The 23,239-nt window shown below is 39.6% G+C and overlaps 1 protein-coding gene across 1 annotated transcript in view; it reads right to left on the bottom strand.

Annotated features, from left to right (window-relative positions):
• Window positions 1–23,239, bottom strand: part of Arsb (arylsulfatase B) — a 172,247-nt gene that overhangs the window by 133,392 nt on the left and 15,616 nt on the right. Inside the window, exons 2-4 of the mRNA XM_042690838.1 lie at window positions 21,317–21,503; window positions 15,591–15,781; window positions 3,127–3,334 (exon numbers count right to left, since the gene is read on the bottom strand). Coding sequence (XP_042546772.1) covers window positions 3,127–3,334; window positions 15,591–15,781; window positions 21,317–21,503 — 586 coding nt within the window. The remainder of the gene's footprint in view (window positions 1–3,126; window positions 3,335–15,590; window positions 15,782–21,316; window positions 21,504–23,239) is intronic.

Here is a 23,239-nt window from a genome sequence, read left to right as displayed (position 1 = left end):
CAGATAAGGTGATGTTAGAGAAATGAACCCCAAGATATGTATTCAAATGTTTTTTTCTTTCATGCGATTGTTTCTAACGTATTTATAAGATGATTTCTTTGTTGCTTTGTATGTCCCTCCCGCGTGGTATAACCCCTGCTTTCACTGTATTTGATGTCGGTATAATTTGTGGAGGGGAAGGCGAAAAACAAATCGTCTAAACAGGGATACAGGTGGACCCATTGCAACAATGAGATGTACAAGTCGTTGTGTCGAAAAACGAACTTTACAACTTTGGTGAGGGGGGGGGGGAGCAGGGAGGATTCGGTGGGAGGCCAGGGGGAGGATGGGAAGGGATGGAAAGGGGAAACAAAGGAGGAGGCTACAATGCTTGATAAGAAATGTACTCATTGGGGCTGGGAAGGTGGCTCAGTGGTAGAGCGCTTGCCTTGCATGCATGAGGCCCTGGGTTTGATTCCTCAGCACCACATAAAGAAAAAAACCAGAAGTGGTGCTGTGGCTCAAGTGGTAGAGAGCTAGCCTTGAGCTGAAGAGCTGAAGGACAGTGCCCAGGCCCAGAGTTCAGGCCCCACGACCGGACCCAAAAAAAAAAAAAAAGAAAAAAAAAAGAAATGTACTCATTATCTTGCCCATGTAATTGTAACCTCTCTGTACAGTATTTTCACAATAAAAAAATAAATAAATAAAAATAAAATAAATAAAATGTGGTGTACACACACACACACACACACACACACAATGGAACTCTATGCCTCCATCCAAAAGAATGACATCGTCCCATTTGTTAGGAAATGGAAAGACTAGGAAAAAATTATATTAAGTGAAGGAAGCCAGGCCCAAAGAAACATAGGTCCCATGGTTTCCCTTATTTGCAATATCTAGTATGGGACAAGCAGAAAAGGTCAAAAGCTATGTACATATGACCAGATAAGAAGATGTTAAGCGAAATGAACCCCAAGATAGGGACACAAATGGTTTTTTCTTTCTTGTTATTTTTTCTAACCTATTTATAATATACCATGTGATTTTTGTTGCTTTGTATGTTCCTCCCCCACAGTATAACCCCTGTTTTCACTGTATTTGGTGTCAGTGCCGTGCATTTTGTATATACACTTCTCTAATTTGGGGAGGGGAAGGATAAACAATATGCTTAAATATGGATACAGGTTGATTCATTGTAACAATGAGATGTACAAGACACTACGTTGAAAAGTGAACTTTACAATTTAGGCGTGAGAGGGAAAGTGTAGTTGTGGAGGTGGGAGGGAAGGGATGGTAGGGGAAAAACAAAGGAGGAGATAACAATGCTTGATAGGAAATGTTCTCATTTCCTTGCGCATGTAACTGTAACCAGTCTGTACAGTATTTTTACAATAAAAATGTATTAAGAAGCATACATATCTAACATTAATATATGTTAATTTAAGCACAGTGCCAGAATATAAAATAACCCTCCCACAAGGTAATCCTCACTTTTTCAGTAAGAATCACCACTGTCATCTTGGATAACTAAAGCGTTACAGATATTTATTAAAGTCAACTCATTTTAAAATAACTATGAACAAAGATTTGATACCATAAATATTGAGCTAAAGTAAGTTTTATTATCATATATCCACCTCTTTGCATGCAATCCTGACACCAATATCTATCTCTGTGATCATGAGAGCCACTCTGAGATATTTAAAACAGTCTTCCAACCCTACTTTTTCCCTTCTAAGCATGTCTTTCCCATGGATAATGTATTACTTCATATACACTTGCAACTTAGGACATCATTTGTCCTGAAGTTGTGTAGCTGTGATATAACAAAGGTATGTTTTAATAAACTTACCATCTCTAATTCTTGAAATTGTGAGGTAACATTCTAGGAATTAGTGTTAAACATTCTAGCCTCCTTTTTGCTGGTTCTTTCTAGAGACTTTGTAGGCATTTAATACCAGCATGGATCACATGCTATTCCAGACTCTTTAAAATAAATTAGATGGGCACAACATTATGATATATTGTGTAAGGAATTAAATATAAAATGTCTTCCTTTTTTTTGAAGGATAACTTTTGGAGAAAACCTATCTTACATTTAACCCTTTTCACAGCAAGGAACACAAATAAAATTACAATATTTAGATGGCACTGAGGCAACTGAACATGGCTATTCAAGTAGAGATAGCCACTTGCCTGGCCTTACCCAGTTGCTCAGCATATCCATCTTTAGCAAAGCTCTGCTGTGTCAGAAGTACAATAAGGGACTATACCTAAAGGCACATAACCAAATATTAGAAAATTGTATGCAATGGGGGAAATTGGGAATCACATATGTAACACATTAGGAATTGGAAAGGTCTGCCATTGGAAAGGTCTGCCATAATGAAGATTTTTCCAAAATCAGCTCTGGATGCCAAGATTATTTTTCCCTTCTTATCTGTTTTATCTGTAATCAACATCTATAACATTTTTTGTTGTTGTTGGCCTGAACTCTTGAGCCTGCACACTGTCCCTCAGCTCTTCAGCTCAAGAGCTCTCTTGGTAGCTCTCTACCACTTGAGCCACAGTGCCACTTCCGGGCTTTTTCTGTTTATGTGGTGCTAAGAAATCAAACTCAGGGCCTCATGCATGCAAGGCAAGCACTCTACCACTGAGCCACCTTCCCAGCCCAACATCTATAACTTCTATTGTTAGAAAAAATTGTAATACAAAATAATGAGTACTTTGAGCCTCTACCTAAGTTGAACTGGCTTCATTTCTTGTTTATATAATGTCATAATTCATCTCTACACTGATACAAATGCCTCCCTCGTCCCAGTCCCTGGTAGTCGTATTCATAGAAGATGGCTGGGATGTAATATAGAAATAGCTACTTCTAGTCCAGGGACTCAGTTATGCAGTTACTGAGTACTTAGTTTCAAGTATACTGCTAGAATATTCTGATATCTAAAGGAAAGGAGACAAAGCACGTAATTCTCTTTCCTCAGGTACATCTTTCTATCCATTTCAGTCATGTCTCCACTACTGCAGTTAGCATTTGTTTTAATAAGGAAATGCTAACTGTTCCAATTTATCTTCATTCCACTTATTGAACACTGTGTCTTAAGCTTCACCAAGAGATGAGTTTATTGACAGACTTACCTGTGGAGAAGATGAACACCGTGTTGTTCCAGAACCCATAGCTTTTTAAGGCTGCAGTGACATTTCCTACTGCTTCATCCATAAGGGACACCATTCCGGCATAGATTTTCCTGTGTTTATCTTGGATAAAATCATATGGCTTTAGGTATTCCTCAGGGACCTGAAGTGGGTCATGGACAGACTGGAGAGCAAGGTAGAGAAACAGAGGCTGGAAAAAGAATATGTTCATGTCAATAAAGAGTAGCATGGAAGCATTAAATACAACAGAATGAGATAATCAAGAATTATCAGTTAATAAAAATAGTATCAAAGTACATTGAAAATATTTGTGAATTAGTATATAATAAGAAAATCCAGTATATATAAACAACCTTTACAACCCAATAGAAAAGTGGACAAAGATTTCTAAAAGAAGAATACACTTGGGATTGAACCCAGGGCCCACACATTCTATCTCTTGAGCCATTGATCCTATTGTTTATATTTTGTTTCTGAGATAGAGTCACCCTAACTTTGATCAGGTTAGCCTCAAAGTTGAGATCCTCTTGCCTCTGTCTCCCAACTAGCTAGGATTATAGGCATGTAATACTGTCAAAGCCCTGAAAAGAATTTAATAAATATTTCTTCAAATATATACAAATTGTCCTAACCACATAAAAAGATGGTCAACTTCATTAGTCATTAGAGAAATGCAAAACAAAACTAAATTGTTAAGGCTGGGAGGCATGATAGTACAGTGTCAGCCAATGAGCAAAAAGGTCAAATCAAGAGTTCAAATCCCAGTCAGTTGGTAGGATGTCAGCCAATGAGTGAAAATGTAAGATCAAGAGTTCAGGGGCTGAGCTCTCTCTGTTCTTTTCTTGCTCTCTCTGTTCTTTTCTAGCTCTTTTCTCTCTCTTTCCTCTCTCTTTCCTCTCTCTTTTGCCAGCCACGTGGAGTGCCAACCTTGCCTGGTCCCAGCAGGTCTACCGAATAAACCTACCCCTTACCTGAATACCACGTGCGTGGTGCAGTTCTTACTTGGCTACCTCTTTTTAAAAAACCTAACATAAATGGTGCCGTGACTCGGATAAAGGGCTTAAAGTCAGGATAGCTGGGATTCCTCTCTGGTTTTTTTTCCCTCTCTTTTCTTTTTTTTTTTTTTTTGTTTTTCCCTTTTTGCTCTGAGGAATACCCACAGTTCTGACGGCCTTTTGCGAACCCATCTGTCTGCTGTGGACACAGCACATCGATACCATTGCTGCCTTCACATCCACGTCCACACCACTTCTCTACTCTGGAGAGTGAAGCTACTCTCTATGGTTCTCTGTTGCTCAGTCTCTGTCCAGACGTGGCGCCACGCCAGAGAGCTCCTACGGCCTTTAGCTGAAAGGCCGGTCACCTCTGAAGCCAAGGACGCTTGGTTTTGGGGGCTTGGCCATTTCTCTCTAGAGGCCTCTGGGGGAAGTCGGGACACCACTTCTGCCTGGCCAGCTCTCCTTCACTCATCAGACTGACTCTCCTACTCATTTAATGGGGTGCTGCAAATCACGCCAGAGCCATGAAACCCCTTTGAAATGCCTCCCGTGCTCCCTGGAAAGCCAGAGCGCCTCATTTTTATGCCATTCTCAGATGTAGACAGTTTTTGCTACTGCAATGGAAAATGGTCAGAAGTCTGTTTACTTTCGGGCTCTCTTTGCTCTCTCTCTCTGCCATTCATGTCCAACTTTCCCTATCTCTCCCTTTCTCTTTTCTACATTTTGGCTTGTGTCCTGAAGAGTGCGACGCAGGCTGGGTCCCGGGGACACCCCTCTAGGTTCCCTCTCAAAGGCTAGCCAATGTAGGCTTGGTCTATTTGTTCAGGCTTTCTTTGCATTCTTTCAGAAATTCGCCATCTTGGATTCGCCATCTTGGCCACGTGGTGGGTTAAGGGTTTGGCCCCATCTGACCCTTAATCTTCCACCAAGCTTACTACTCCATCCATCTATTCTAAGGTGCCTTGCTAACAACTTGCTCTTTTGACAGGCCCTGGTAACTGAGGCCCAACCATCTGATGTGCTTTGTTAGCAAAGATGTCTAAATGTTGTCAAAATTTTAGGTTTTGAGGTTTGCCTTTTTTGTTTTGTGCTGTGTACTCTACTCTTGACTACATGGTTCTAAAATACTGGGCATATCTATGCTAAAATTCTCATTACATCTAATGAGTTTTGTCATTGCAGATATTTGTTGGTCAGTTCTTGATAAGGAGTAGGTAAGCTCTACTTATTCTACTTGATCTCCTTGTTGCTTTAACTGGAAATAATAAAGGGCTTTTGTGGCAAAGATTTCAGTTCAAAGCCAGCCCGGGCTGAAAAGTCCCTAAGACTCCATCTCCCAACTAACCTGCAAAGAGCCTGGCTGGAAGCATGGCTCAAGACTCTTATCTCTAACCAGCCAAACACTGGAAGTGCTATTGTAACTCAACGTGGTAGAGCACTAGCCTTGAGCAGAAGTGCTCAGGGACCGTGCCCAGGCCTTGAGTTCAAACCTCCTTGAATACCAACTGGGACAAGCCATCCCAGCAACGAGCACCTAGACTCAGCCAGTCTGGGGAACAAGGGAACATGGAGAGGAGTAAGAGGAGATGATGTCACATCAGCTACTTTGTGCCTGCCCTTTCAAAATTAACCAGAGCCGGGAGGTCAGTAGGAGTAAGAAGCCTGCCCATCCAATGTCTATACCTGTCTACCTATTAACTGAACAGGAATTTATACTCTTGCCTTTGTCACCTGACTTCTCTAACTAGTCTCCAGATGTCAGAAGTAGCTAGGGACATTTCTACCAACATTTTCAGCCCCAAGTCCTTCCTCTTGCCATTTATTTGCTCTCTAGTATTTTTTTTCCAGCCCCTCAATGTTCATGAGACTTCTCCTGATTTCATCTAAGGATTCAACTCCACCAAGGGACAGCTGCTGCTCACTTCCTTCTCTGGGAGGGAACCAAATTCCAGCCTTTTACCCCTATTGTGGACGCCCCTCGTCAGCAGGAAGTAGCCAGAGAGAATCTACGCCCTATTCCATGATTATTAAAAGGCTGGAATCTAAGGTCCGCTCCAGGATGGCGAACAGACTCCACCCCCCTCAGCAGCAAAGTCTCCACCCAGTACCTGCGTTACCTAGGCAACTGGCACACCTGGAAGAGGTCACATCTGCATCCACTGAGGTCACATCTGAATTTGATGTAGCCACACCTTTCTCCGCCCATACCCTAGATAAGGGCTAGCCCAGGCCCAGACTTTCTCTCTCTGTTCTTTTCTTGCTCTCTCTGCTCTTTTCTAGCTCTTTTCTCTCTCTTTCCTCTCTCTCTTTCCTTTCTCTTTTGCCAGCCACATGGAGTGCCAACCTTGCCTGGTCCCAGCAGGTCTACTGAATAAACCTACCCCTTACCTGGAAAAAAAAAAAAAAAAAAAAAAGAGTTCAGGGGCTGGGAAGGTGGCTCAGTGGTAGAGCGCTTGCATGCCTAAGGGCCTGGGTTCGATTCCTCAGCACCACATAAGCAAAAAGAAAAAAGCCGGAAGTGGTGCTGTGGCTCAAGTGGTAGAGCGCTAGCCTTGAGCTGAAGAGCTGAAGGACAGCGCCCAGGCCCCACGACCGGACCCAAAAAAAAAAAAAAAAAAAAAAAAAGAGTTCAAATCTTGATCTTGAATAAAAAACAAACAAACAAACAAAAAAAAAACCTAGCATGTGATACCATTTATACCCACTAGGATGGTTATGATAAAAAAAAAAAAAAAAAAAAAAAAACAGAAAAAAACAATATTGTTGAAAAAATATGGAGAAGTTAGAACCTTCACAGCTAGTAAGGATATAAAATGATGTAGATAGTCACCAAAACAAAGCTTGGCAGTTCATGACATTGTTAGACTCAGTATTTCCATTCCTAGAGAAATATATATAAACAAAAATATGTAAAAATGTTCATTGCAACATTATTCATAATAGTCAAAAAGAGAAAATCCAAATGCCCAACAATTGATGAATTGATTACAAAATGAAATATTTTCAGTAATATATAGCAAAGAAGAATTGAAATGCAACAACATAGATGGACCTTGAAAACATACTAAGTGAAAAGGGCCCATCATAAAGTATCATGAACTGTGTAATTGTATTTATATGATGTCCAGAATAAGCAAGTCTACAGATGCAGAATGTGGACAGGTGGTTGGCCAGGGCTGTAGGGATTATGTAGAGAGGTATGTGAGCAAATGATAACAGGTACAAGTTTGCTTTGATGACATGTTTTAAAATTAGATTGTACACCTCTTCAATTTACTATTGAATTGTGCACTTTAAGAGGATTAATTATGGAATATAAATTAGATCCCAGTTAAAATGGTAGCAGGAAATGAAAGATTCAAGACAAAAATATGTCAGAGTCTTAGAATGGTCTAGAGGGCTCTGATCCAAATGAATGTTAATAATATCAACAATAACAACCATATATTAAATGTTGTCTATGTAGCTGATACTCTGACAATAAGGTACTCGACTCATTTAATATTCAGAATTATCCAATATTATATCCACTTTTCAGTTGTACTTTACATTACATTTTAGCTGAGGCATAGAAAGGTTATGATTTGCCCAAGCCCATACTACTGGAAGAGTAATTTCCCACTGGAAATTTCAACATTACAATGTGAATGTGTACCAATAAATGCTTTAGATAAAAACAAGTCCCCACCCTTTTGGAGAGGATTATAGGTCTTTTATATATATGCTAACCTTGTGGCTTGAAGTCAGGACCTGGGCAATGTCCCTGAGCTTCTCTTGCTCAAGGCTAGCACTCTACCACTTGAGCCACAGCGCCACTTCCTGCTTGTTTTTCTGTTTATGTGGTACTGAGGAATTGAACCCAGGGCTTCATTCATGCTAGGCAAGCACTCTACCACTAAGCCACATTCCCAGCCCTTTTTAATATATTTTATTAAAGAAATGTCACGCTATTTTCATCTTTGATATCGTACCTAACATAAGAACAAACTAATTCCTGAAAACCAAGAATAGTGATCCACTGATTTTATTTTCTTACTTCAACCTGTCCATAGCTTTTAACATAGGAAGGCTAGCAGGTGAGGCTTCCCTGCCTAACAAGCTTTGCTGAAGGCACTCTTTCCATTCTGCTCCCTCCTACAGAACTCTCCAGCAAGCCAGAAACTCTGAACACAGGAATAAACATAGTTTCCTTGATGTATTCAAAGTATTCTTTGAAGTACTGGAGCTTATAAGTGAGTGAAAGAAGAAAGCAATTAGGAAGCACTCCTGTTTCATGTTTTACTGTTGGTAAATTGTTTTAAACACCATAAACACTCCTGTAATGCAGCAAAGAGTGCCAACAGACAATCAAAAGTTTATTTATAGTTCAAATCTTTTCAGATGAAAACTTAGAAATAAGCCAAGTGCTGGTGGCTTACACCTATAACCTTAGCCAGTCAGGAGGCTGAGATATGAAGATCTTAATTGGGAACCAAAAAGATGAACTGGAATCATGGCTCAAGTGGTAGAGTGCCAACTTTGAGGGATGAAGCCAAGAGAGAGCAAGAGGTCCAGAGTTTGAGTCCTAGTACCAGAAATAAAACAAAACAAAAACTTAGAAATAAAAATTTCCCAAAAATTAAATGTTAAAAAATAGCTAAGTACTGTAATTACTACTTTAAAATATTTTTAAACTAAAGAGGTAGAAAATGAAATAATAGAACTGTACATCTGTACATGCCTCCACTACCCACAGCAACCCTTTTCATATTACACTCCATAACACACATCATACCAGAACCCCAGGGTTCTTCCAGACCTCAGTGAGGAAGGATTGTGGTGGTATGGCTCTGTGGTAAAGCAGTGGTCTGGGTCTTCAGCAAGCTAACTCCAGACAACAGCCAAGGAATGGATGGAGATAGGGTTAAAGTCCTGAAAGCTACAATTCGCAGCCGACATAAAATGTTAAAGAAGATCAGAAAATACTACATAAGAATCTGTTTTAAATTTCATTCTTCCAAAGAATCAGAGTCAGAATCAGAATCAGAATCGAATCACTATATTTTCACATTCTAGAAGAAAACAAAGTGCTACACCATGAACGAACAAGGGCCCCCTCCCCAAGTGCTGTAAATTGTTCTAGGTTCTCCCCTACTGTTCTTTGTGTAATTGGCAGAGGCAACTGACACGAAAGTATAATACTTCCCTGCCTCCATCAGAAGGGTCCAAATAGACCCTGCTGTAAGAAAAGAACAAGAGTTTTGTGTGGCTTAGATTTCAACTAAAGACCCAAAGACATGGAGAAATCTGTCCATTTTGATGCTTAGACTCAATGAAGTAGAGACAGCTATGTAGAAAGCCATAATCTAATGGGAACAAATGGAGTGGAGAACTGCTGAGAGCCTGCCTGTTCAAAGTCTTCTTGACTTCTCTGATACAGCTAGTTTATATTTCATCCTCTCAGGTATGTGTCAGGATCCCTAGGATGAGTTCTGTAACATCAGTCAAGTGTAGGTCAGAGAACTTCCTTACAGCCAGTTTTTCCATAGAAAAGTAGAGAAATGTTTTTATTCTTGGCTTTGGGGAAAAGGAAACGGATTTCTTGAAGAAAAAGCAGAGATTCCAATAGCCTGCCCCAGGGAGCAAAGGGCATCAAGAGACAGAAGGATAGAATACAGCCAGAAAGACCTCACTTCTGAGGCAACTGCAAGACCTTCCATTCAATGTTCTCTGAATGTGAAGTGCAATACATAGAAAACCATTTTGGGGGCTCCTACACTTATAAACATGAGCATCTATGACCCAGCTTTGAATTCCCAATATTATGTGGTGAGGATGGAGGAAATGTGGAGAGGATGGAGAAGATATGCTCATCAGGTGAAGGGGTTAAAACAGATTATCCTGAAGTACAAACTAAGTTAAAGACACTTGAAAAATAGCAGGTGCAAGATTTCTTTGACCAGTATGTTGTTTTTTAAAGAGAAAAAGATTAAATTACTACGTGAAAGACCCTCTTCCTGCACTAGAAGGAAAGACCACATCCTTATCCTCAAGAACAGGAAGTCTCAATAAAGAGAACTTGTTAAACACACACACACACACACACACACACACAAACTACCTTTCCCCCTCCCCCCTCTCCCCCCCTCTCCCCCCCCCACCCCTTCGTGGAACTTGAACTCTGGGCCTGGGCACTGTCCCTCAACTCTTGAGCTCAAGGTTAACACTCTACCACTTGAGCCAAAGTGTCACTTCCACTTTTCTAGTGGTTTATTGGAGATAAGAGTCTCACAGACTTTGAACTGAGATCCTCAGATCTCAGCCTCCTAAGTAGCTAAGATTACCTATGTGAGCCACTGGCACCTGGCTTATAATCTTATCTTTTAAGCCTCCCATATGATTTAGTCACAGTTTACTATTTATTCTTTGTCTAACCCAACATGCAAATAATTGACTAATTTTGGGGTATTAGTTTCTTTTTTTTTGGGGGGGGGGGTTCAGTAGTGGGGCCTGAACTCTGGGCCTGGGCACTGTCCCTCAGCTCTTCAGCTCAAGTCTAGCACTCTGCCACTTGAGCCACAGCGCCACTTCCGGCTTTTTTCTTTTTGCTTATGTGGTGCTGAGGAATGGAACCCAGGACCTCATGCATGCAAGGCAAGCGCTTTATCACTGAGCCACCTTCTCAGCCCCGAGTCTTAGTTTCTTTATGTAAAAGCTTTTCTTTTCCATAACTGGTCCCTAGTAATTAAAGACATTTCCATTACTTTTGAGTGGTTAAAAGTATAAAACTACAGTAGTTCCTATTGGTCTAGTAGTCTAACTTCTATTGACTCAAACATAAGAAGAGAAAGTGAGAATCATATCTCAGGGTAAAGACCAGCATATCAGGTGACTGTCACAGGTCATGCAAAGGTCTCACGCTACTTTCTGGCCAGATTCTAGTAACCCAGAATGAATAGGTAATCTTGAACAAAAAAGTTATCTTTTCCCCCATCTCATCAGCAGCAGTACAGAGCAAGTTTACTGTGAGAGCAAACAGTCCCTCCCATCTGTATAGCATTGAGTCAACAGAAAACTGAATGGCAAGTACTACAGCCCATTTCATGAAGTTAAAGCCAATGGAATACATGCAATACATTTTAAGTATTTCCATCCAATAAAATAAAAAGTAATTTTTAACACTTAGAAGGGCTAAAAATTTATTCATAAATCAACTCATTCTCTAAATAGAAGCATTTCATGACTTTGGGTTTTTGCTAGCCATGGGACTTGAACTCTGGGCCTGAGCATGGTCCCTCAGCGTTTTTGCTCAAAGCAAGAGCTCTACCACTTGAGCCACAGTGCCACTTCTCACTTTTTTGAATAGTCTGAGTCTCATGAAGTTTCCTGCCCAGGCTGACTTCAAACTACAATCCTCAGACCTCAGCCTCCTGAGTAGCTACCTCTCAGCCTCCTGAGTAGATAGGAGTACAGGTGTGAGCCACCAGTGCCTGGCTTAATACGATTTTCAAGTTGGGAAATAGCATCTTTAATGCTATTTTCTGGCCCAGTGGAAGGCTCAATTAACTAGTGCATCAAAGTTTTCCAACCACCACTGGGATCCTGCCTACAGCTATTTGTCCAGTGGTTCTTCCTGGGTAAGTAGCATAACCATTTTCCATACATCTGCTAGCCACAGCCCCAACTCACTGTTAGCTCAAAGCAAGCAGCTGTTACTCTGGAAATGGGCTCCTAATTACTGTCTGTCTATGGACTTGAGTTCCAACACTCTCATACCTTGGCTTTGGAGACCTGCTGGCCTGTAACTCTGATTCAAACACTAGAGTCCTGGTGCCACTTATTTTTGGTTCATGCAGGGGTCTAATCTGTCTTTTGTGTTTTCTTGGGTTTAGATACCTGCTCTGTCCAACTCAGTCATAGCCACTACTTTTGTCCAACCTTAATTATAAACATTTTATGTATATTAGAAATCAAGAATCCTAAGCATAAAATCATATGAAAAAAGTTCAGTATTACTTAAAATATAGATCTATTACCTAAAGCTATTAGCATACTCATATTTAAGATGTTAATGGTTCTTTCCCCTTTTGTATTGTTATTTAACCCCTAAGACATATACTCTAAACATCCTCACCATGTTAACAAAACCGTGAAGATTAAAGTTTTATTTTCATTTCTTTGTATATCTGCCTAACTTAAAGCATAAAGTGAAAAAAAGGTACATGGTAATTTTTTCAACTCGGTATTTCATCTTCGACATCCAAATTAAGGTATGTCTTCTCAAATTATGGCAGAGAAAAATAAGAGATGCACTCAAAGAACTAACAGTTTCTTTAGGAAACTTTTAGTAGATTAGCTCTATGGGACAGTTTTTACATTAATTCTGCAAACTGCTGTGGGACCGTTTTTAACAGGAAGCTGCACTGTTAAAAATACGACTTTCCCTTTGCAGTGTTACAACTATGGAAATTACCCTGAAGAAAAGGAAGGATATCCCTTCCTAACACATGTGCTGTACAGTGTCTCCCTGAATCCAGCATCCACCACTGTGTGTCTACAAAACATCTGCATATTCTCCTCAGTTCCTCCTCAGCTGTCCTTTTAAAATAGGCACCGCTTTCAGTTGGGTATAGATACTACATGGTTTTTGTTTTTTTTTTTTAATGATTTCCATCTTAGAACAAGTTGTCCATGTTATAAGCTATAAAGAACACCTGATGCCAGGTGCTGGAAGCTCACAACTTTTATCTTGGATACTTAGGAGGCTGAGATATGATGGTCACAGTTGGATGCTGGCCCAGGCAAAAAAGTCTGCATCTTATATCTTTAGTTAACTAGCAAAATGCCAAAAGAGATGAGGGGACTCAAGTGGTAGAGTGCCAGCCTAGAGTGAAAAAGCCAAGCAAGAGCATGAGTCTGAGTTTAGCCCAAATACCAGGATAAAAAAAAAAGAGATAAACTTGCACAGAATTAGATTAAACACTAGAATAAAATGATGAAGTATTTCCTGAAACTGGTAAAGCTTCAAAGTTCTATTGTGAGATGAAACCATAAACACGCGCCTGCACTCTCTTTAGCAAATGTGGTTGCATTACTTATTATTCCATTCATTTCTGTCCATGTTTAAGGACAATAGTAATAATGGACACTGATGTTCAGTGTTTCAGACACTGCAGGAAAATGACTCCCTCAGCTGGTGACTTCTGTAATCATATCTATGAGCAGTGCTACCCTAACAGCACCCCTCCCGTATATGGCTCACAAGCTCCTGGGGTCCCTCATTGTTTCAGCTCCAGGTACTTTCCCCAGTTAAGCCAGCCCACCCACAGAGCACTATTTCACCCCAGCTGCTTCCTCTTATCCACTTAATATCATGAGGTCACTACACTAGAATACTCTATTGTTCTTTAGTAGGAATGAATTTGTATTGTAGGCAGATTCTCCTTGTTGCATAATTAAGGTATTGTTAAATGTTAAACAGTAAAAGGTAGTAGGCTCCTGCCTACCTCTGATTTGAGAAGGATGGGTCAATTGACACATGGCAGAGTATGTTGCACATCGGAATTACTGGTGGGAAGTAGGGGTGGCAATGAAATATCAGTGACTTGGTCCTATCTCAGACCAATGAACCACAATATTTGACATTAGTATTTCTTACAAATTTCTTCAATAATTCTAATATATGATTGGGACTAGAACTATTTAATTGAATCATAATTGGGGACTCAGAATTTGAAGTCTTGGACACTAGGTGTGAACTGGGGAACTTGATTAAAGAGCTAAGATTTGGAGTCTGAGAATGTGAGTTTAAATTCTGATTCTGACTTTCAATAACTGTAACCTTCAACAAGTTACTTGATGTTTAAATAATGTCAAATGATACCCACCTAAAAGGATAATAACCAGTTCCCTTAAAATCTTAGCTTGTTCTTTTGGGGTATAAGCCAATGACCTAATGCTCCCACTGATTGAAGATTAGTTTTAAAAATCTATGTTTAAAACCTATGTGCTTTTATGTATTAGAAAGGATGTTCCCCTTTCTCATGATCAACCACAGGCACGGCTGATCAGAGCTATCAGCATTAAGAATCTATTAGAGGTCAGGTGCCAGTGGCTTATGTCTGTAATCCTAGCTATTGAGAAGGCTGAGATGGAGAGGATTGCCATTGGAGGCCAACTGGGAAAGAAATATCCTCAAGATTCTATCTCCAGTTCAAAGAAAAGAAAAAGACTCCACATAGAGCTCCCCTATGACCCAGCAATCCCACTTTTGGGCATTTACCCAAATGATCACAAACAAGACCACACTAAAGCTACCAGCACAACTATGTTTACTGCAGCATGATTTACCATAGCTAAGATATGGAACCAACCCAGATGCCCCTCAGTAGATGAATGGATCAAGAAAATGTGGTATATATACACAATGGAATTCTATGCCTCCATCAGAAAGAATGACATTGCCCCATTTGTTAGGAAATGGAAAGACTTGGAAAAAATTATGTTAAGTGAAGTAAGCCAGGCCCAAAGAAACATAGGTCCCATGGTTTCCCTTATTTGCAATAACTAGTATATGTCTGAGTCAACCAGAAAAGGTCAGATAAGTTGATGTTAGGGGAATGAACCCCAAGATAAGTATTCAAATGTTTTTTGGGTTTTTTTCCTTTCATGCAATTGTTTCTAACATATTTATAAGATGATTTCTATGTTGCTTTGTATGTCCCTCCCCCGTGGTATAACCCCTGCTTTCACTGTATTTGATGTTGGTATAATTTGTGGAGGGGAAGGGAAAAAACAAATTGTTTAAATAGGGATACAGGTGGATCCATTGCAACAATGAGATGTACAAGTCGTTATGTCGAAAAACGAACTTTACAACTTTGGTGGGAGGTAGGGGGAGGATCGGAGGGGGGGGAGGGAGGAGTATGGGAAGGGATGGGAAGGGGAAACGAAGAGGAGGCAACAATGCTTGATAAGAAATGTTATATTGCCCATGTAATTGTAACTCCTCTGTACGGTATTCTCACAATTAAAAAAAAAAATCTATCTCCAAAAGAACCAGCAAAAATCAAGGTTGGAGGTGTAGTTCAAATGGCAGAATGCTAACCAAGCAAGTAAGCCAAGCCAGTACAAAGCTCTGAGTTCAAGTCCCAGTACCAGCCTCTCCCCAAAAAAGAAAATCTATTAAAGAGTTTTTCCTAAACAACAGTGGCTTTTTCCTACTTTCCCAAGATTGACTGATTGATTGATTGTTGGTCATGGGGCTTGAACTCTGGGCCTGGGTGCTGTCCCTCAGCTCTTCAGCTCAAGGCTAGGGCTCTACCATTTAAACCACAGTGCCACTTCCGGCTTTTTCTGTTTATGTGGTACTGAGGAATCGAACCCAGGGCCTCATGCATGCAAGGCAAGTTGAGCCACCTTCCCAGCCCCCTTACCAAGATTTTAATATACTTAAAGAAGCTAAATTACCTTCTCTGGTGGATGTTTAGCTATGAGGGCTGTAGCCCTTTCAGTAAATACGTTTGCTGAGTACATATTTTTATATTCTGTTGCAACTTCTTCACCATCTCGAAAATCAAGAGCACATCGTGTGACATTCAAAGCATCAATGAATGCACAGTGCTCATGAGAATAATAATTTTCACTTCCTAGAAGATATCCTGCAATAAAAATGATAGACAAAACAGTGAGCAGGGCATAAAACTTGTCAAACAAACTAATTTTTCAGCATTTACTTGACTAATGCAATTGATTACCTGTGACAGGGTTAATCAAATGACAAGACTAATTAGAGAAACATCTCTATATGTGGTAGTAGAGCTCACTAAAGTGTTACTACATAGAAACAAATTCATTCCTCAGTCAAGCCTTTCAGAACGTAGGCTCTATTAGGTAACTAGTGAGTGACTCCTGGTAAATATGATGTTGCTTTTTTAAAAAAATCAGAGGTCAAATTTAGCATAGATGAGAACACTACACTACCTAATGGCAAGAATAATATATGGTTAATGTGATATGGTATAAATTTCTACTGATATAATTATATAAATGAGTCCAGGATTCAAATTTGTTGTTACTAAGCTTGAGAGACTGGCTTCCAAGTTATTTATAGATGTAGCCTTAGAAGTCATCTTTTGTCAAATGGTGACACCCACTGGTGAAAGACACAAATGTTTCTAAATAGAGAACCTGTAGATATGTTTGAACAGAGCCAAAAGCTCAAACTAAATTATAGCACTGAATTCAGATTTTTCTACCTACAATTATCTCAATTTTGCTGTTAAATAGTATCACTTGCCTCCCCCTACTGCACAATTTAAACACAGAAGAAAATGCATTTTCTTAACTGACACTTCTTTCTGCAAATGTTCCATATTTTCCCTCAGTATTGGTTTTAAATGTTTTTAAAATTTTTTTATTATCTTTAAGTTTAAAGAAGTTCCCATTCTACAAAAGAGTATTATTTTCCTTTAGTAATAACATAAGCTAGGCTGCATGTTGTGATTACATTTATATAAATGTTATATTTACATACATGTAATATTTACATGTTATATTTACATACATATTTAAATATTTAAATGTTATATTTACATACATATAACGTACGGAAATAGAAAGTCGTGACTGCCTAGGGCTGGATGGGTTAGTGAAATGGGGAGACTGTTCAGGCTAATGGGGTATGGCCTCTTTTTGGGGAGTGGTAGTGATGAAAATGAAACTTGGTAGTAATGATAATGAAATGGACTGGAATGTAATGGCACACTAGAAATTTATTTAAAAGGCATTGAATTTTGCACCTTGAGTGAATCATATAGTATGTGGATTATATCTCAATGAAATTATCAAAAAATAAACAGCTGGGATTTTAGCAATTTTCTGATATATACTGCTTAGAAATCTTAAGATGATATTAAAAAAAAGGACTGGTCCTTTCCCTAGTCCTACACTTCCTTTATTTTTTTTTTAAGTGTGTGTGTGTGTGTGTGTGTGTGTGTGTGTGTGTGTGTGTGTGTGTGTGTGTGTGTGTGTGTATGTGTGTACACATACAACCTGATCCTAGAACTTGAACTCAGGGCCTGGGCGCTGTTCCTGGTTTTTGTTGTTGTTGTCATTATTGTTGTTGTTTTGTTGCTCAAGGCTAGTGCTCTACCACTTGACCACACCCCCATTTCTGGATTTATTTTTTTTTTTTTGCTGGTCATGGAGCTTGAACTCTGGGCCTGGGCACTGTCCTTGAGCTCTTCAGCTCTAGGCTAGCACTCTACCACTTGAGCCAAAGCACCCACTTCCGGCTTTTTCTGTATACGTGGCGCTGAGGAATCAAACCCAGGGCCTCATGCATGCAAGGCAAGCACTCTACCACTGAGCCACCTTTCCAGCCCAACATCTGGATTTTTAAGTGCTAACTGGATATAAAAGTCTCATGAACTTTCCTGCCCAGGCTGGCTTTGAACAGAGAACTTAAAATCTCAACCTCCTGAGTAGCTAGGATTGTAGGCATGAGCCATTGGCATCTGGCTACACTTCCCTTTTAATAGCAACTAAGTTTTGATAATAACTCAATTCATTTTAAATTAAATCTTCCGTTTCTGTGATACAGTTCCTGAATATAATTACACGTTGACTTTAAGATACCTTTTATATGGCAAACTTTTCTGCTATATAAATAGTAGAAATTTTTAAAATCCAATATACTTGTTAATGTACATGTAATATATCCAAAAATAATTTCAACCCTTTTCTAGGTGATTAGAGTGGTCAGGACACTAGACATTGTTATCTTTTTTTTTTCTTAGTTGGTTGTAGGGCTTGCACTCATGGCCTGGGTTCAGTTTCTGAGCTGTTGTGTTCAAGTCTATGGCTCTACTACTTTGATCCACAGCTCTACTTCCAGTTTTGTTTTTTGTTTTTTTGGTCGGTCATGGGGCTTAAATTCTGGGCTTGGGCGCTGTCCCTGCGCTCTTCAGCTCAAGGCCAGCGCTCTACCTCTTAAGCCACAGCACCACTTCCGGTTTTCTAGTGGTTTATAGAAGATAAGAGTCTCACAGACTTTTCTGCCCAGGCTGGCTTTAACCACAATCCTCAGATCTCAGCCTCCTGAGGAGCTAGGATTACAGGTGTGAGCCACCGGCACCAAGATTCTACTTCCAGTTTTTAAGTGGTTAATTGGAGATAAGAATCTCAAGGCCTTTCCTGCCTGGACTGGCTTCCAACTGTGATCCTCAGATCTCAGCCTCCTGAGTAGTGATGGTTGTAGTCGTGGGCCAGAAGCACCTAGCCAGAGTAAGCATTTTTAACAACCACTGGGTGGGTATTAAAATTTGAGGAAATCACTTTAGCCCCCTTATTTATTAATGTAAACTGTTTTCTACTATTTGGAAGAATATGTACATAGGATATATTTGATTAGATGATAAATAAACCATAGGTATTAAAATAATATTATACATAACATAATTATAGAAATAAAACAATTTGTACCTCTAGCCAATCGACCATGTGACTGTCACATGGTTTTTTCATTGTATCTACAAATTTGAACTTCTAAGGCTAAAGATAATGAAAGCTTGTGCTCTGGGGGTGAGGGATTATGGAAAAAAGTTATTTTTGTTTTATTGAGAAGGAATCTCTCTATGTAGGCCAGGGCAACCTGGAACTCTCAGTCATCCTGTCTCAGCCTACCTAGTGCTAAGGCTATAAGGCATGATTCACTATACCAGCTAGAAAATAGCTTTTAACCAACAAAATCTCTGAATACCTTAACAGTTTAAGTGAGATATAATTTACATACATACATCCACTTAAAAGTACACATTTCTGGGACTGGAAATGTGGCTAAGTGGTAGAGTGCTTATCCAGCCTGCATGAAGCCCTGGATTCGATTCCTCAGTACTACATAAACAGAAAAAGCTGAAAGTAGCATTGTGGCTCAAGTGGTAGAGTGCTAGCACAGAAAGGCTCAGGAACCGTGCCTAGGCCCTGAGTTCAAGCTCCAGGACTGGCAAAAAAAAAAGTGCACATTTCCTTGTTTTTCAGTGTATTTATGATCATGTGTCTGCTTCCAGCCGAACCTTCAAGCCCAAACAGTGACAATGCCTGCATGGTCATCATACTACTCTGGGATGGAGTCTGACTCCTCAGGTCAGGCTCTTCATACTCATAAAAGGATATGATAACTTCCTTTTGTCCAATTGAACTTATAAGTGTGAAATAAATTATAACAAAAAATTCAAAATCTTTTATTTGTGTGTGTGTATGTGTGTGGGGGGGGGGGGGGCGGATGTGTGTGTGCGCCAGTATTGGGGCTTGAACTCAGGGTCTTATTTGCTCAGCTTTTTTGCTCAAGGCTGGAGCTCTATCATTTGAGCTACATACCCACTTCTGGCTTTGTACTAGTTAATCGAACATAATCATCTCTCAGGTTTATCTGCCCGGGCTAGCTTCAAACTGTGATCCTTATATCTCAGCCTCCTGAGTGGCTAAGATTACAGGTGTAAGTTACAAGCCTCATCTTTTAGTACAGGCCTGGATAAAATTTTTGAAAGGCAATGAATACAGTTATCAATCCATAAAAGCATGGAGGCATCCATGGTGGTGGTGATGGTGGTGGTGATGCTGGTTGCTAAGTGAAATAAACTGGTCTGGAAAAAAATTTTTGAAAAGATGTACAGCCTGTTATCTTTCAAGGCAGCAAATTGCCTTACATTCAAGTATACAATGAATAGTTCAGTCGTTTTAACAGCTATTGGAGAATACTGGGAGTACATATTCATAACCAGAAATATCACCAAGCCTGATTAGTAATTTCTATTAGGGCATATGGATGAAGTGCAGGTGCAACACACTGACTGTCTGATATCTTTGCACCTTGATCTTAACCCTAGGTCAGGCGTTGTTGTTTTTTATGTTGTTGTTGTTCGATGTGCTTCGATTACATTGTTTTTCTCTCCACATATATTCCTTTAACTGTATTGTATTGTTGTGTTTTGCCCTAGCTTAAATGGGAAAAATACCTCAAGAAACATCCACAAGAAAACCACCACTTTATCACTAAGATGATGTTTTTAAGAGATGTTGTCCCCTCCCCAGCTTATCTTCTCCCAAAGGAAAAAATCTCCCTCAAGCCTACGAGCCAGAAAATGCTTTACTCTTCTGAACATCTGGTTTCCATCTCTCTTGTGAATAAGGAGATTCACAGCCTTTTTCATTTTGCTTTTTTTCTTCCTTTGGACTTCAGAAGTCTTGAATCTTAATATCAAATGCAAATCCCTCCTAAGACTATGCAGTCTTTCTGCAATTTGGTTCCCATAAACTATCTCATCATTTTCTAATCACTCTGATTTTGTTGTTCTGTTTAAATGTTTTATGTTCACTGTGTGTTCCTTTTTGGCTATGGAAGACTGTAAATAAATGAAGAAGCAGATGGCAGGTAGGTAGGTAGCTAAATAGTTAGACAGAAAGATAGCTCAACATAAAAAGAGCTTGACAGAAAGATATACAGCTGCTGGCAAGAAAAATAGGTTATTAATTGTGGTACAGTTAGTAACAGATTTCAGAAGGCACATTTTAAAACAAACTTTAGGTTCATATTTATTTTTTACAGGGTTACCAAGTTGATAAAATACTTATAGGTCTGATTATCAGCCCTATTGCCATTTGTTATTTGCCTTCTCCATTCTATTAATATTAATTTTTAAATTGATCCTTCCCCACCTAGTGTTTTCACAATAGATCTCACAGACGGCAAAAAGATGCCAAGGAAAACGTGTTTTTTTTTTTCTCCAAATTCTCAAAAGGGATTAAAAGTCTTCAGTTCATAGAGAGAAAATAACTATTATATACGTTTGTAAATAAAATAATCTTACTTTAGGTTTTGCCTGTAATTAAAGAAAAGCAGTTGTACCCTTTACGTAAGAAAGTTCTAGAGGGTACATTGCCCTCTGATGTGGAAACAGTGACCTCTTCCACAGCTCTACGGTGGCACTGAGTGCTCTGGCACTGCCTTGCTGTGGGCGCATGTCCACCATGAGCTGAGTGCAGAGCCATGGAAGGAGGTAACATTAGAAGGCAGCCCACTGATTCACTCTGTCTTCAACTTTCCAGTTATTTCATTTGATTCCACTTGGGTGTGTTTTATGAGATGGCTACAGTTAGTCTGGGTTAAAAAAAACACATATTTACATTTCCATTACCAAAATAGGTATCAAATCCTCGGCGGGTTGGAAGACATTCTTTCCGGTACATTCCCAGGTGCCACTTTCCGACCATATGAGTAGCATAGCCTGCTTCTTTTAGAAGTTGGGGCAGGAGTTTTTCATCCAGAGGAACACAGCTGGGCTGGCAGGTCTTGATTAAATAGTGCTGTAAACCCATATGGATCTTAGAGAGATAAACAAAATAGTGAGTTATTGGCACAGAAATGCTGTAAGTAGATAAAATGGCTGCCTAGTTTATTGGACATATCTGTTGATCTTCTGACCTCTATTTCTGTTCTGGCTTGAGACCAGTCTCAAGGTAATGGACATAAGTGGAACTTGAAAAGATGTATAAAAGCATTTCAATAAATAGGATTGGTGGTATACACCTGTAATTCTAGTGCTTGGTAGAAAGATTATAAGTTTAAGGCCAGTCTGAGCTACACAGGAAGACCTAGTCTCAAAAAGTTCTAGATGCTGGTGGCTCATACTTTTAATCCTAGCTATTCAGCAAGTGGAGCTCAGGAGTTTCATGGTTCAGGGCTAGCCCAGGCAAAAAGTTCATGAGCCCCACCCTACTTAACCAACAGCTAGGTGCAGTGGCAAACAACTGTTATCCTAGCTATATGGGAAGTATAAATAGGCAGATTGCTACCCATACATGTCATACATGTGAGATCCTATTCTAAAAAAAATGAAGGAAAAAGGAGCTGGGGATGTGGCTCAAGTAGGAGAGTTTCTGCCTAGTAAATGCAAGGCCCTGAGTTCTACCCCCAGTATTATAAAACATTGCCACAAGTGTTAGATTTTTTCAACAAATACTCATCAAAGAAATATGTCAGAAACCATTGACTTTAAGTTTTACTCCCTAAAAATTAGCAATAATATTAAGAGTGTGGGTCTATCAAGAAAACACCATTCCATGAGAAGCTGATATTTGGTTACAATGAACATTTGTATGTAATCTTTGAAGAAATGGTAATTTTTTTAAAGAGGAGTTCTGGGTGAATCTAAGGCCTTGCATAGTCAACAGTGGTCATGGTAACAAATGTAAACTACATAATCAACAACATTACAATCCTCCGAACACTATGCTTCCTCAATTAAAAGTACTTTACAACCATCTTGCATCTAGGCCTGGGCCTGCCCCCAGAGTCATTATAGTATATATGACATCATACAAAGTATACAGTGGAACTTCCAAATCCACAGTTGTGCTGGCACAAACTACATAGTTATTTATCACTGATGTTTCTCAGATTTAGATATCAACTCCTCAGACTGGACAAATTTACAGATTTTTGTTTGGTTTTACTTTACTGTTTTGAGATAGCTACAAAGCACCGACCCCCCCCCCCCAAAAAAAACTGCTCAAATTCACAGTGATTGCTTTTCCTATTTATTGTAAACTATAATCAATTAGTTTTCTCAAAGCCAAGCAGGGTGGTTCACATTGTAATCCTAGCTACTAGGGGGTGGGGGAAGGTTAGCTGGGGAAGATCATGGTTCCAGCCAGCCCAGGAAAAAAGTTCATAAGAACTCCTCTCAACAGAAAATTGTCAGCCCAGCTCAAAAATAACCAGAGAAAACAAGCTGGAGAAGTGGCTTGAACAGTAGAGTGCCTGTCTAGCAAGTATGAAGGCCTGAGTTCAAATCTCCTCCCTAGTACAGGTTGGGGTAGGGGTGGGGAGTACAAGCCCACAATTTTCTCAAAAATTTTGACACAATCTTAGATTTTATTTTTTTGCATGAACCTTTTTAGAAGCAACATTAAAAATTACACCTAACATCATCTTATTCTATAGAACCAATGGAAGTCAGGAGACTGTAAACCTAGCTACACAGAAAGCTGAGATCTGAAAATTACAGCTCTAAGTCAGCCCAAGCAGAAAAGCCTGTGAGACTCTTATATCCAATTAA

The sequence above is a fragment of the Dipodomys spectabilis genome, unplaced genomic scaffold (assembly GCF_019054845.1).
Source record: "Dipodomys spectabilis isolate Male_0828 unplaced genomic scaffold, ASM1905484v1 ptg000140l, whole genome shotgun sequence".
Classification (NCBI taxonomy): Eukaryota; Metazoa; Chordata; class Mammalia; order Rodentia; family Heteromyidae; genus Dipodomys; species Dipodomys spectabilis.
Note: the sequence above shows the minus strand (reverse complement) of the source record. Positions and strands in the feature narration are given on the sequence as shown.